The sequence below is a fragment of the Elephantulus edwardii genome, unplaced genomic scaffold (assembly GCF_000299155.1).
Source record: "Elephantulus edwardii isolate Elephantulus edwardi_28Jun2011 unplaced genomic scaffold, EleEdw1.0 scaffold00146, whole genome shotgun sequence".
Classification (NCBI taxonomy): Eukaryota; Metazoa; Chordata; class Mammalia; order Macroscelidea; family Macroscelididae; genus Elephantulus; species Elephantulus edwardii.
Window position 1 is genome coordinate 1497567 of NW_006399896.1, and position 16337 is coordinate 1513903.

The 16337-nt window shown below is 37.4% G+C and overlaps 1 protein-coding gene across 3 annotated transcripts in view; it reads left to right on the forward strand.

Moving 5' to 3' along the window:
* The window catches only part of MARK1 (MAP/microtubule affinity-regulating kinase 1), a 229919-nt gene that overhangs the window by 174556 nt on the left and 39026 nt on the right, over window positions 1–16337 (forward strand). For all 3 annotated transcript variants that reach the window (XM_006894539.1, XM_006894540.1, XM_006894541.1), the window contains 2 exons: window positions 5982–6218; window positions 6307–6426. In XM_006894539.1, the coding sequence (XP_006894601.1) occupies window positions 5982–6218; window positions 6307–6426 (357 nt within the window). The remainder of the gene's footprint in view (window positions 1–5981; window positions 6219–6306; window positions 6427–16337) is intronic.

Consider the following 16337-nt stretch of genomic DNA (forward strand, 5'->3'; position numbering starts at 1 on the left):
TGAACTTTTTCCTTCATCACCATAGGCTCTTGTTCATATGTTGTTTCATTAAATTCTTCTGTGTCTTCCAGTTCCTTTCGATACAGTGACTCATTTTATTCTTTCCCTCTTTTAATACTTCCTGGACCATTTAATATTCTGCCTAACGCATCCTTGATTATAGCAACTTGGGTTTGAATTTGTTCTTCAGTTCCTTAAGCTTTAGAAATGCTGAATGAGTTCGGCCCTTTTGATTTTCTGACTCCAGCTCCTTGCATTTTACATTCAAATATTTTGCTTTGTCATCCCGTGCTGCCTTTTGGAATCTTCTGTTCAGCTCTTTAGTATCTTGAATTTTTCCTTCTGCTTTGGCTTCTGTGTCCTCCAGTGCAACATTCAGAGTTTCTTCTGACATCCATTTTCGTCTTTTCTTCCTCTTCTGTCTTTGTAATGACCATTTGCACTCGTCCTAGATGATACCCTTGATATCCTCCCACAACTCATCTAGTCATTGCTCATTAGTGTTCAAGGCCTCAAACCTGTTCTTAAGCTGGTTCAGAAATTCAGGTAGGATAGACTCAAAGTCATATTTTGGTTTCCATGGATTCAGTTTAATTTTCCTCAGCTTCAGCTTGAACTTGCATATGAGTAGTTGGTGGTCTTTTCCACTATCAGCTCCTGGCCTAGTTTTCACAGCTGATATTGAGCCTCTCCACAGATGTAATCAGTGCATACCATCCGATGAAATCCATGTGTATAACCTGTGCTTTTGTTTCTTATAAAATGTATTTGCAATGAATAAGTCATTGATTGTGCAAAATTCAGTCAACAGTCAGCATTATGCATAGATACAACCCTACTTGCTGAAACTTAGGAGGACCTGAAGCGCCTGCTGCAGAGGGTCAAGTACCGCAGCCTTCAATATGGATTGGGGCTCAATTATCAAGAAGACAAAGATTCTCACCACTGGACCAGTTGGCAGCATCAGAATGAATGGTGATGAGATTGAGGTTGTTCACAGCTTTAGTTTGCTTGGCTCTATAGTCAACACTTTGGGCACCAGCAGCCAGGAAATAAAAGACGTATTGAGATGGGAAAATCTGCTGTTAGGGACCTCTCCAAAATACTGAAAAGCAATGGTGTCTCTCTGGAGACTAAGATGCATCTGATACAGGCCATGGTCTTTTCAGTCACTTGTTATGCATCAGAGAGCTAGACAATGACTAGGGAGGATAGAAGGAGAATTGATGCCTTTGAGCTGTGGTGCTGGAGAAGAGTATGAGCGTACCTGCTAAAAAAAAACAGATTCATCCTGGATAGGGTTAAACAAGGCTGCTCCTTGGAGGCAAGGATTCTGAGGCTTCGTCTGACATACTTTGGACATGTTGTAAGGACGTACCAGTCCTTGGAGAGGGACATCATGCTTGGGAGGGTAGAGGGACAGTGCAGGAGGGGAAGGCCCTCTATGAGGTGGATTGATTCAGTGACTGGGGTGATCAGGATGTGTGTGTCGGAGACAGTGTGATTGGCACAAGATAGAGCAGGGTTTAGGGCTGTTGTACATAGTATTGCTATGAGTCACAAGAAAATCGACGGCATATAACAACAACAACAACATATATTGAACTAATATTAATATATTTAACATATATATATATACGATAAACTAGTATATATTAACATATTATATAATATATCTTATGGACTAGTGTATAAGTTTGAAAGCAGGAGTGGAATGAATCAATCACTGTCACACCACCTCATTGAGAGTCTTTTTATCTTGTGCGAACTCTCTCTACCCAGGATGATGTTTTTTCTCAAGGACTAAACCCTCCTGACAACATATCGAAAGTATGAAAATGAAGTTTAATGCTACTTGCTTCGAGGAAGTACTCCAATTGCCCTTCCTCCAAAACAAAGTTTATTATTTTTTTGGTGGTCCATGTTCTCTGACAGTGAATGCTTTTCTCCAGCATGTTTAAAGGCATTGATTCTTCATTAGTCTTCTTTATTCATTGTTCAACTTTCAGATGCACAGGAAGCAATTGAAAATATCATCATGCTTACTTTAGTCTTTAAATTTATTTCATTACTCTTTATCACTTTGGAGAGGTACTTGACAGCATATTTCTCCAGTGCAGCACATCATTTGGTTTTTAACTGTTGCTGCCATAGGTTTTGATTATGGATCCGAGTAAAATGAACTTGTTGACTGATCTTTTCTCTATCTGTCATCTTGTTGCTTACTGGTCCAGTGGTGCAGGGTTTTTGTTTTGTTTTGTTTTGTTTTTTAATATTAAGATGTAATCTATATTGAAGGGAGTTCTTGTGACTTAGGTACAAGAAGCTGCGCTGCAATCCTGAAGGCACCTGGTTCAAGGCCACCAGCTGCTCCTACGTGCTACTTAGTATTCCATTGGTGAAGGTACCATAGTTTCTCAATCCATTCCAGTGCAGTTGGACACTTGGGCTGTTTCCATGTTCTTGCTATGGTGAATAATGCTATGAACATTGGTGTACAATCTGTGTTTATGCCTCAGTTCTCATTTTCTTGGGATTTATCCCAAGCAGTGGATAGCTGGGTCATATGGAACTTCTGTCAAACTTCCTTCCAGAGTGGTTGTACCATTTTACAGTCCCACCAAAAATGTATGAGTTCTTAACTCACAACAACCTCTCCAAGATTTATTACTTGCTGCTCTACAAAACTTTGCCACTGCTTCTGAGATAAGATGGTATCTCAAAGTGGTTTTGATTAGCATCTCTCTTAATGCTAGTGATTGTGAGCATTTATTTTTTGAAATCAGTTTATGATACTAAACCATCTTTGTTTTCCTAAGAGAAACCCTGACAGTCATATTTTTAGAAGTCTAATCTTGTATTTTTGTTTTTTCTAAGTTTACAGATTTTCTGGCCTTGCAGATTTTATGCTTCTCATTTTTGGCCTCAGCTGTTACAAGGGGAAGTCACTTACATATACCAAGGAAGAGAGAAAAGAGGGAGGGATATGTCTTACTGTTTCTTCTCATTTCTTTCATAGAAAAATTGGCAAAAGAAAACTTACTTTTCACCCTGTATCTTTCCTTCAGTCCAGAAGATGAGATTTTTCTGTATACTGCTGAAATGAAGCCCCAGTGCCTTCTCCATCTGTCCTCATCTGAGGCAGCCAGGGAACTATGATATCTATCCAGACATCTTTTAAAAGATTAAGAAGAATCCAACTTGTCCACAGATGGCCTTGGATACTTACAATAGCCCCACGTTTAATAGGCATTAAATCAGAAAGTCTGAAGACCTGATTTTGCCATACAGTCTATATTAAGCTCCCAAAGTGATTTACTTTTGTGATGGATCATACATGATAGTATATCTTTGCATGCTAGGTGATTGTCTATTTTCCAGACAAACAAACAAACAAAAAATGTTTTACATTGTTGTTAGATGCTATTGATTTGGCTCCAATTCATTGTCTCTAGATACAATACAGTGTCACATTACTCTATCCTGCTCCCTCTTCACAATTGCTGCTGTGCTTAAACCCATTGTTGTAGCCCCATGTTTGTCCATTTCACTGAGAATCTCCCTTTTTTTAATTGATTCTCAGCTTCACCTAACATGATGTCTGTCTTCAGGGACTGGCCCCCCTGATAACATGAACGTAGTTACAACATGCCGATGGCTTCCCCTAAGACAGTTCATTTGTCCTTTGGGCATTCCATGGTGTATGCAATATTTTTGCCAGTGCCAGTTAAAAAGCATTACTTTTTCCAAAAGAGTATTTAAAAGACAAAAAAAAAACCCACAAGGAAAATGGGTAGGAGCTACATATGCTCTGAGTGCCTGGCTTTGGCTGATGAACCCTCCAGTGATAATAGACTTGTTTTTGTGGTTTGTTTTCCTTTTTTATAAATAGACTTGTTGTTTTATAAAACCTGTATGCAGAGCAGATTATCCAAGAGGCTGGGCTCTATGAGGAGAAGTGTGGCGTTAGGATTGGTGGAAGATCTGTCAGCAATCTGCATTATGCAGATGACACAACCCTGCTTGCTGAAACTGAGGAGGACCTCATGCACTTACTTCAGAGGGTCAAGGACTGCAAGAAGACAAAGATTCTCACCACTGGACCAATCGGTAGCATCAGGATGGATGGTGAAGAGACTGAGATTGTTCATAGCTTCAGTTTGCTTGGCTCCACGGTCAACACTTGGCACCAGCAGCCAGGAAATAAAAAAACGTATTGTGATGGGAAAGTCTGCTGTTAGAGACCTCTCTAAAGTACTCTAGAGCAACAGTGTCTCTCTGGAGACTAAGGTGCGCCTGATACAGGCCATGGTCTTTGCAATCACTTGTTATGCACCAGAGAGTTGGACAATGACTAGGGAGGATAGAGGGAGAATTGGCGCCTTTGAGCTGTGGTGCTGGAGAAGAGTATTGAATGTTCCATGGACTACCAAGAAAACAAACGGATCTATCCTGGAGAGGGTTAAACCAGGCTACTCCTTGGAGGCAAGGATTCTGGGCTTCGTCTGACATACTTTGGACATGTTGAAAGGAGAGACAGGTCCTTGGAGAGGGACATCATGCTTGGTAGGGTAGAGGGACAGCGTAGGAGGGGAAGACCCTCTATGAGGTGGATTGATTCAGTGACTGGGGTAATCGGGATGGGTGTGTCAGAGGCAATGCGATTGGCACAGGATAGGGCAGGGTTTAGGGCTGTTGTACATAGGATCTCTGTGAGTCGCAAACGACTCGACGGCACATAACAACGACATCAATTGTGATTTTAACAAAAGTTTACAGAAAAGTTAGATTTTCATTCATTTATTGTTGCACATTTTACCCCCTCCTTTAATTCCTTCTCCCCAAGTTGACTTTTTGTAAATACTAGTTTATTTACAAAAGTCGATTACATTGTTTTCGACAACAGATTCTTCCAATTTCCCTCATCCCCAACCATATTATACAACTCCATGGTTAATCTCCCCTGCCCCCTATAATAGAGTTCTTACTTTCATTTGGAGCAGCTTTTTTTGGAGGATGGGAGAGGGTGAAGCTAATAAAACACTGCTGCGTAATAACCTGTAACTTTATACTTATAACATAGAATTTGAACTCAAAAATTTGCAAAAAGGTTTACTGAATTAGTTGCATTTTTTTGCAAGTAACCTTTAATTTTTTTCTTTGAAATATTCTTCCTTTAGGATTTAGGAAAACTAGCTCTCAGAGCATGTGGGGGAAATTGGGGGGGGGAGTAATTGCTTTTCTGCTTTTCCTCTGGAAAAAATAAATCTACTTTTAGAATAAAAATAGAAAACTTATAACAGAGGACAGATCAAATGGAATCTGTGTTGTTTTGTTTTACCAAGAAAACTGTGCTTTGTTGAGGTAGCATTTTACAAAACAGTACAAAAGAATTAATTCAGTAGACACAGAACACCTGAATCACTGTTATTTAAGATATACCATTGAGCTCTCCATTAAGCAGTGGTGACTTATTAAGTAAACCTCTTCTTGGTAAGCATCTTGGTAAGTCCAAGGTGAATTAGTATTAGGGCAACTTATAATCTTCATAATATGGTTCCAGATTTTAGCCTACTAGGAGAAACAGAGGCTTTGGAGAATATGTGGTAGCAAAGGAGTTTTAATTAAGCTATCTTAAAACTTGGAGCATGTCAGATTTGTGATATCTCGAAACTTGAAGATTGTGAAGATGGTACGAGCTATGACAGCTAAATCTGTTGTTCATAGGGTGATTATGAGTCATACTTGACTAGACAGTCCTCCTAAAAGTGAGTCTTAGAATCTTAAAATTCCGTCTTCTAGAAATGTAATCCTGAATAGTTAGTTACACACTGAAGTACAGTGCTGTGCTTTCTGAAATGTGATAGCATATTTTTAAGAAAAGAGAAGCATGAAATTACTGTTTGGGATCTGAAACAATTATGAGTATTTTATTTTGTGTAGGTTATTCACATTGTCCTGTTTTGCTGTTTTCCTTTTAGGCTGAAAACCTTCTCCTTGATGCGGACATGAATATTAAAATTGCTGACTTTGGTTTTAGTAATGAGTTTACAGTTGGGAACAAATTGGATACATTTTGTGGAAGCCCACCCTATGCTGCTCCTGAGCTTTTTCAAGGGAAGAAGTACGATGGGCCTGAAGTGGATGTGTGGAGTCTCGGAGTCATTCTTTACACATTAGTCAGTGGCTCATTGCCATTTGATGGTCAGAATTTGAAGGTATCAGCTCAATTTTATATTATGTTTTTATTATCAAAGATTATAATTTGAAAAGCCAGTTATGAGTGCTTTGTTTTGCTTTTGTAAGGAACTGCGGGAGCGAGTCTTACGAGGGAAATACCGTATCCCCTTCTATATGTCCACAGACTGTGAAAATCTTCTGAAGAAATTATTAGTGTTGAACCCAATAAAAAGAGGAAGCTTGGAAGTAAGTCATTTTTTGGTACTCCATATTTATTTAACAAATATAACATTCCAGGAACTGAAGAGCCTTTTCTAAAAAACTTTTCCCCAATGATTGTTAGGAAAATTGTCATTATCACCTAATTCATCTTTTGTTTAGAGCTAAGACAAATGACAAGTCTTTATTACTCAAAAATTACCACAGTTCTTGGAATACTTCCTGGTCCTGAAGTGACATATTGAATATAAAATAATAATATAAATATAGAGACATTTACTTTGCTGGTGAAGAAGGAAAACTTAACCCCTCTCAGAAATTTCTTGATCCAAAATGGGAACTTTATATTTAGTAGGTACTCAGTAAATATCTCAAGGATGAAAGGTGATTGTAAGAATTAAACTTAATGCCTGTCTAAAATGAGTAATTAATTGAAAGTAAAGAAATTTAATAGAAGCATCTCAATCAGTAAAGAATATTTACACATATTTAAGTAGAGAGTATTGGAGGCAAACATTTCATTTCTTAATGGACAGCATGTCACCTTCATACATTCCATGTATGTGGTTATTTATGTTGTTAGATATTCCTGTAAATATGCCAGATATGTTACAGCCACGCTTCATTATAGAGACTCACATGGTCAAAATGTCTAAACATTTTACCTTCTGACACTGAAACTAGAACCATGTATTCCTGTTTTGTTCATCTGTCTGTAAGATGTCTCAGTATGTAGTGAAATAATTGCAGAAATTCAGCATGTATTATTCAATAGTGAGTTTTTATTTTCATTTGTTTGCCTTAGTAGAAAGGGTAGAGAATTTGTAGAATTAACCTCATTTAAATTGTACTTTTATAGTGTAGCAATGGGGCTTTCTGGCACGGACTCCATGCTGGTTAGGAGGCAGCCTTATAGTGAACCTTCCCTGTGTACAGAGCTCTCAGGTTAGTTTGGGCTTTGTGATTTAGTTTGGGCTTTGTAATTTTATTTCCACAAGTATTTCTACAAAAAGGTGTAAAATGTTTTGATGGAAGTTAAAGGATGGTGACTTCCATTGAGAAAATAGTACATGCTTTATAATAGTGAATCAGTGATTAGAATATTTTTGTTTTGGAAGTATTAAGTGTGATCAGTTCTGTCCTTTGACTTTTGTGGTTTTTTGTTTTGTGGGTTTCTTTTGTGGGAAAAGGTTTTGTTAATGTTTTAATAGGAATATTTGTACAGTGAAAGAGCTCGCTTTCTTCCCATACCTTCCATATAAACATGATAATAATAGAAAATTATGTTAAAAGTTAAAACCATTGGCTTTTCTGTCAATTTTAAAGTTTTATAGAGACATTAAAGAAGTTCTCATAATCCTACTTTAAGACCCACTTTTGTCATAGGAGCCTTACTTAATATTGTCAATAAACTGTTCATGGCTGAACTAAGCTAATATCAACTAAGTTGATGATCAACTAAGTTCTTATCAACTAAGCTAATAATAATAATAAGCAAAGTAGAAAAACAATGGAAAAAATATTTGAGGAAATAAATGTTACAGATCTCTTTAAACAGTTGATAAGACATACTTTGTATCTTTGTTGTTGAGTACCATTGAGTTGGAACTCACTTTCACTGGCTCTCCAGTGGGTTTTCAGAGGCAGTAAATCACACAAGAGAAGATTGCACATCATTCTCCTGCAGAGCAGCTAGTGGATTCAAACTCTATACCTTTGTGTTGGCTGTGAGGTTCCTTACCAAGTCACCAGAGCTTCCTTTGCATCTTTAGTATGATTTCTTTTAAATAACCAAATATTTAAATCTTGCATCCTTAGCATTACTTCTTTGTGCTGAATTTTAAAAACATTATTTTTATTAAAACATTTGATCACCAGAGCTCAACTTATAGTCTGAAACTTCTGGTTCCACATTAGTAAACCTAAGTTTGTGTCATTCATAGAACTGTGAGTTCATATTGGAAATAGTATTGTAATATTTCAGGTGTCAACATACAACAACTGGTTTGCTTTATAATTCCCAGAAAAGGCTTTACAGAGAAACCTGACCACATTAAAAATTTAATAACAACAAAACATGACTCTCTTAAGCTGAACGTTGGGAAACTCGCCTCAAAATTTGAAAATGATCCAATTTTAGGTTTTTTCAGACCAACTCTGTATTTGCTATTAGCACTCTAGCAAGTTCAGCTATGCTTGAAAACAGGAAGCAACAAAACTCCCTCACCTTCAGGGCTGCACAGTAAGAATCAGCATGAATCCAGTCCCCACTCTGTGGACTGGATTGAACCAGCCCTCACTTTGCCATTCTTTTCCATCTGCCACATGATACCCTCCAACCTTTGCCACTTAGAGCTAGGTGACCAGTGAAAAGGACATTGTGCTTTAGACTGCCAGATAGACTCTAGCTACGAGTTTGAGGACTTCAAGAACATTTGTGAAAACCAAAGGACGCATTATCCTGCTAAGATCAGATCTTCTTGCTGACCAAGAAGCCCTCTGTCCTTAGTGCTCTTGGGTTTTTATGGCAGGCCTGTATAATGGGCTAAATCATGCCGCCAGGGGCTAGTAGGTAACAGTGTCTCAAGTTAGTTTCTCTCAGGCTCAGCACCACAGATCCTCATGTGGTCTGGATGACCAGGCCACCCCAGTTTCTCCAAGCATTGTTCCACCTTACTTGGAGTAAAACTAGGTTCTTTACCTCACAAGGAATAACCACACATTTTTAAGTAGTGATGTTTTCACATTGCTTATTACTCTTTTTTCTTAACTTTATAGTTTCCACACGTCGTTTCAATTGTTAGACGCCGAGGCGGTCTTGACTCCTGACAGCTTTGTGAACTACAGAAGCAAGAAATGCTGATCGGGCATTATCTGGACAGTCATTGCTGAGTTTGAGTCCATTGTTTTTGCCAATTTCTCAGTCTTCTTTAGAGTCTTCCTTTTTTTCTCCCCTTTGCTTTTCCAAGAATGATGTCCTTTTCCAGAGAATGTTCCTTCCTTATAGGTCCAAAGTGTGTGAGAAGGTCTTGTCATCTTCGCCTCCAGGGAGCATTCTTTCTTTCCAAGAATTTGTTCTTCCAGCAGCCAAAATATAGTCAGTATTTTTCATCAGTCTTACTTTAAAGGGACTGTGGGTGTCACTTCTTTGTAATACGAAGGCATCAATCCTTCCTTGACTTTTCTTATTCATTGTCCACCTTTCACATTCATGAGTGAACTGAAAATTCCATTCCTATGTCAGGCACACCTCAACTAGAAAAGTGACACCTTTGCTCTCTAGCATTTTTTTCGAGGTCCTTTGTAGCATTATTTGTCCAATGCAGTACGGCAGTACATCTTTTTTTTATTATTATTATAGTTTATTTACAAAATTCTGATACATTGTTTTCCAGAACAGTTTCTTCCAATTTCCCTCATTCCCCCTATTAAATTGTACAACCCATGATTAATCTCTCCTCCCCCTGCACATCCTCATCCCTCTGCTTCCACCCTCCCTCCTTTGGTTCCTTATATGCATTCTTCAATAATGGTTTTATACAATATTTGCAGTACATCTTTTATTGTTCACTGCTGCTACTATGGGCCTTGCTTGTGGATCCAAGTAAAATTACATCCTTGGCAACCTCAGCCTTTTCTTAATTTATTGGGATGTTGCTTATTGGTCCAGTTGTGAGGACATTTTGTTTAGGTGTAATCTGTGGTAAAGCCATTCCCCAACAGTAAAGCCTTCAAGTTCTCCTGACTTTCAGTAAGGCTATATTGTTGATGTTGTTAGATGCTGTCAGCCCTATATACAACAGCCCTAAATCCTGCTCTATCCTGTTCCAATCTTACTGTCTCCGACACACCTAACCCCATTACCCCAGTGACTGAATCAATCCATCTCATTGAGGGTCTTCCTCTCCTGCGCTGTCTCTCCACCCTCCTAAGCATGACATCCCTCTCCCAAGGACTGGTCCCTCCTTGCAACATGTCCAAAGTATGTCAAACGAAGCTTCAGAACCCTTGCATCCAAGGAGCAGCCTGGCTTCACCCTCTCCAGGTTGAACTTGTTCTCCTAGCAGCCCATGGTATATTCAGTACTCTTCTCCAGCACCAAAGCTCAAAGGCATCAACTCTCCTTCTGTCATCCCTTAGTCATTGTCCAGCTCTCCGATGCATAGCAAGTAATAACAAAGACCATGGCCTGTATCAGGCACACCTTAGTCTCCAAACTGACATTTTTGCTCCTTAATACCTTGGAGAGGTCTCCGACAGTAGACTTTCCAAATGCAATTCATTTTTTAATTCCTGGCTACTGGTACCAAGAGTGTTGATTGTGGAGCCAAGCAAACTGAAGCTGTTAACAATCTCAATCTTTTCACCATCTGTCATGATGCTGCCAATTAGCCCAGTGGTGAGAATCTTTGTTTTCTTGACATTGAGCTTCAATCCATATTGAAGGCTGCAATCCTTGACCTTCTGCAGCAAGCGCTTCAGGTCCTCTTTGGTTTCAGCAAGTAGGGTTGTGTCATCTGCATAACACAGATTGTTTATAAATTACCTCCAATCTTGCTGCCACACTTCTCCTCACAGAGCCCAGCCTCCCAGATATCTCTTCTGCATATAGATTGAAAAGATATGGAAATAGGACACATCCTTGATGCACACCCTTCCCAATTTTGAACCATGCAGTGTTTCCTTGCTCTGTCTGACAGCTGCCTACTGGTCCAAGTATAAGTTTCATATAAGCACAATCAAATGTTCTGGGACTCCTGTTCTCCTCAAAGTCAGCCACAGTTTGTTGTGATCCACACAGTTACACGCCTTTTCATAGTCAATGAGACACAGATAGACATCCTCTGGTACTCTCTGCTTTCTGCCAAGATTCATCTGACATTAGCTATAATATCCCTAGTGCCACAGCCTCTTCTAAATCCAGCCTGCACTTCAAGTAGTTCCCTGTTGATGTGCTCTTCCAGTCATTTTTGGGATGATCTTCAGCAGAATCTTGCTTGTATGTGATAACATTGATATTGTTTGATAATTTCCACACTGTTGGATTACCTTATATACATATTAAAAGTTACTGATGCAAGGGAGCTTTGGTGGCTTAGTGGCAAGAAGCTGCACTGCAATCCCAGAGGTTCATGGTTCAAATCCACCAGATGCTCTGCTGGAGAAGGAGGGCCAGTCTCCTCCCATACCCATCAGATCCGATTTGACAGTACACACACAAAAAATAATAAAATAAAAGAAATAAAAGTTTTTAAAAATGTAAAAAAAAAGTTACTGATGAATCTTCCTCAATTCTGATGCTATATTCTTCTTCATATAGACCAGCTTTTCAGATTACTTGCTTAGCACACAGATTGAATAAACACAGTGAAAAGATACAACACTGACACACTGTTCTCCTGAATTTAAACCATAAAGTATCCCTGTGTTCTTTACACAGAATTCTTTAAATACATTTGAAGGACTGTCAGTTTCTGGAGCTTTGTTTTTCACCAATGCCGTCAATGCAGCTTGGACTTTTCCCTTCAATATCATTAGTTCTTGATCATATGCTACTTCATGAAATGATTCAACCTAGACCAATTCTTTTTGGTATAATAACTGTGTATTTCTTCTAACTTTTGATGATTCACACATTATTTAATATTTTGCCCATAGAATCCTTCCCTGTTATAACTTGAGACTTGGGCTTTATCTTTAAGTCTTTCCGTTTGAGAAGCACCAAGCTTGTTCTTCATTTGTTTGTTTGTTTTACTCAAGATGTTTACATATTACATTATAATGATTTAACTTTGTCTTCTTGAGCCAGCTTTTAAAAATCTTTTTTCCTGTGTAGTTCTTCTGAGTCATCTTTTCTTCTGTTCTCTTTAGTTACTCTGTATTCAAGAACAAGTTTCAGCTTCTTTTTGACTTTTTTTCTGGCCTTCCTTTCCTTTCTTTTTAATAACCTTTTTTGTTTTCTTCATGTTTTTGTTTTCTTCATATGTTTGTCTTTGATTTCATCTCACAACTCATGTAGTTGTCAGCGTTAGTTCAGTGTATTAAATCTATCCTTCAGATAGTATCTAAATTCAGGTAAGATACTCTTTGGCTCATCGTTCGTTTCTCATGAACTTAATTTTCTTCAGCTTCAGCTTGACTATGAGAGTGTTCCACTTTCAAACCTTGGCCTTTTTCTGCCTGGTGATATTAAACTCCCCCACTGTCTCTCCACAAGACTACGTAAAATGTTGTAAAAAGTTATTCCCAATTGGTACAGCAAAATTCTGTTATACAGTCTTTAGGACTGTTTCTGTCACCAAGGCCATATTTTCCAGCTACTAATCATCCTCCTTTGTTTCTGATTTTTGCATTACAATCACCAGTCATTATCACTGTGTCTTGATTGCATGTTTGACCACTTTCAGCTTCAGAACTTAGTAAAATTCTCCAATTTCTTCATCTTTCCATGAGTAAATTTGAATAATAATCATAATTTGTTTATAATTGTATAGATATCATCCAGTCATTGATGTCATTGTGCTTCAGCTTAGATTTTATGTTATTGCTCTTCAGTTTGTTGAAGACTGTATGATTGATTGTCTAATTCAAAATGGCTAGAACCAATCCATGTCAGCTCACCAATGATTAGGATACCTATCTTCAAACTTTCCGGGTTTTTCACATCTTTCCATTTTCCTACATTCCACTTTCTGATTATTAATGGATATATGCAGGTCTGATTATTAATGGATATTTGTTCTCATCTTGAATCATGCCACATGAGCCAGTGAAAATCCTCAATGTTTTGTTCCAACCACATCATTAAGGGCAACTTGATTTTGGCAAGTCACCTCTACCACTTAATTTTGAATGCTTTCCAACCTTAGGGGTTCATCTAGGACTGTATCAAACAATGGTCCACTGCTATTCACTGGCCCATATTTTTAAAACTTGATCCCCAAGAGTGTCTTCCTAGCCTGGATGCTCCTGAATCCTGACCATCATAGATGACCCCTCTATATTTTACTAATATGTCACATTACTAGTGGCAGAACTTCCAACATCATAGCAACATTCTGGCCACCATCATAAAGTATACTGACAGATAAGTGGTGATGTCATATTTACTTCCTGCTTTATTATCAGAGTTTATTTTTCCCTTTCAATGTCTTTGTTGTTTTCTTTAGTATCATCATTTATTTAACAACTCCTGTCAAGCTCTGGTGGCCTATTGGAATGAAGCTGAACTGCCATCCTGAAGGCACATAGTTTGAGTCCACCAGCTAGCTGTTCAGTGGGAGAGGGATGGACAATCTACTCCTGTGTGATTAACTGCCTCTGAAAACCCACCAAAGGGTCAGCTATGGGTCAGTTCTGACTCGATGGCAAACAACACAATTTGTTACACATTAAAATGATTGCTTTAAAAAAAAATAAAGTGATTGCTTTTGTAAAAACAAGATGGTGTACAGTTTTCCCTTTGAAATATATATATTGTTGTTAGGTGCCATCAAGTTGTGTACACAAATCATAGCGACCCTGTGACAACAGAGCTGAACCCTGGCCCATCCTGTACCATCCTCACAGTCTCTGACACACTTGAGCCCGTTGCTGCAGTCGCTGTGTCATTCCACCAGCTTAAGGGTCTTTCTCTCCTTCACTGTCCCTCCACCTTTCCAAGCATGGTATCACTCTCCAAGGAATAGCCTCCCCTAGCAACATGTATAAAGTATGTGAGACGAAGCTTTATGATCTTTGCCTCCAAAGAGCACTCTGGCTACACCATAGTGGACTGAGTCAAGGAGTATTGCTAACACTCTTAAGTTCTTGCTCATTATTGCCAGATGATTGTGTTTGAATGTACCTATTCTCTACAGCTTTATTCAGTATAAGCTCTAAACATTTTTAACCTTTGTTATTTTGGTTGTAATATAAGTTGCTGTAATTCTTTTTCTATTTTATTAGCAGTCATATATGCTGATCATATTTATAGGTTAACTGTGATTTTTATATATGTATATATATTTGGGTTTTTCTTTTAACTGTGTAGCTAAATTATTCTGGTTAAGTACCCTTATAGTCTCAGCTTTGTAGATTGTATTATGATATCTTTTTTCCTAGTATTTATCCTATTAAGAAAAGGAAGCTGTGTGTTTTCAGTATTACTGAAGAATAAAAGATTATTAACAGAATAACCACTAATATTTTCTGTATAATCAGTAATAAGAAAAATTTATTTTAAAGAACATTGTATATTAGTTTTTGCCATATTAAATATTTTATTTAACACTCTTTCCTGTTGCTTCTTAGACATTACTGTATTTTATATATATTTCTTGAAGCTTTATAAGTTAATTTGTTTGCTATCTTCCCTCGTGAAAATGAAATTTGTTTCACAGTTTACTCACTTGTTTGTCATATATTTATTTCATTCTTGATTTGAACAAGAAGTTCTGTAGTTTGATTTAGATCATGTATACCAATGCTCTCTATTCTTCCTCTTTGCACTAATTACAGGAAAATCCAGTCTCATATAAAGCCAGAATTACCTGATTTATGTTCTACACTGCTTTTTATTTCTGTTTATTAGAATATGATGTGTCTAGGGTTTAAAAAAATTGTTTTTATTAAAAGCAATTAGAAAACTTTTCTACTCTTTCTTGTGAGCATATTTCTATCATGTTCCTATTCCGTAACAAGAACGGACTATATTGCTTCCAAATAATGTAAAACCCAAGCCTGAAACATAGCTTTAATATACTCCCTCTTTCTGTTTTCTTTGTTTACATATAAATGGGTGTGTGGGTGGTTTTTTTTTTTACTTTTAGCACTTTTTCAAGTGCTGCTAAAATAATCTTCAGAACTTCTTTACAGTCACACAGTGCAAGTGGTAGTAAAGTGACAGCAACAACAAAGTCATAATCATCTTTAAAATGAGGCTTTTCTAAGTACTAATTCAGTGGTACATGATATTGTTTACAAAGCCTGAAGCCATTTAAGAAAAATTGTGTCTGGCTATGCCAGAATCTGGTTTTTAATGTGCACCTAAGTGTATATTCTTTCCATGTTCATCTTCCTTTAATTTTTTTACCTTGTATTCTAACACTGAACATCTTTAGTAAAATTTTCTTCAGATTATTTTTATTCTGTTTTAAATTTTGCTATTATAGGAATAAAAACTTTTGCTAAGAGGACAATTCTTGGTGTTTGAGAGATAAAAGATAATGTAGAGGAGTTCTGATTTATAAGAAGGGAAAACGAAACTTTATTCATCTTGTAGATAGTTGCCTTTCTGTATCATTGACTTTCTCTACTTTGCTGGCTCATTTCTGCCTCAAATCCAGTTTTGTGCAAGGACCACTACAATGACTGTCCTTCTATGAATCTTCTTCTTGTTTCTTTCCCAGTTTTAATTTTAAAATACTGCTTACCTTTCCTGACTAATAAATTACTCTTCTCTTTTACTTATCAGATCAAGTTTAAATTCATCAAATGAAGATAACCAGCTTTATCTTCTACTCCATAATTACATATTTTCTTTGTTCCCAAAGAAGAAAGGTTTTCTCTACTCCCTCTTCACATCCAACTACCATGGTTTTTTCCACCAATCCAAATAGTGCTATTTTAAGTCAAATCCTACCTTCTTATGGTTTCGTCAAAAAAAAAAATTCCAGTGCACACTACATGTTGTTGTTTTTGGTGTTTACTAACACCCACAGCACAATTTTTGTATAATTAAATTTTATGAATTCATTTTGTTTTAGGTTTTATGAGTAAATCCTATCTCCCCGAATAATTGACTTCATAATGTTTTCACACACACATACACAAAGACATTTTATGTTGGCATAAATACAGAATAGATGTTGTTGTTGTTGTTATGTGCCGTCGAGTCACCTGCGACTCATAGCGACCCTATGTACAACAGCCCTAAACTCCGCTCTGTCCTGTGCCAA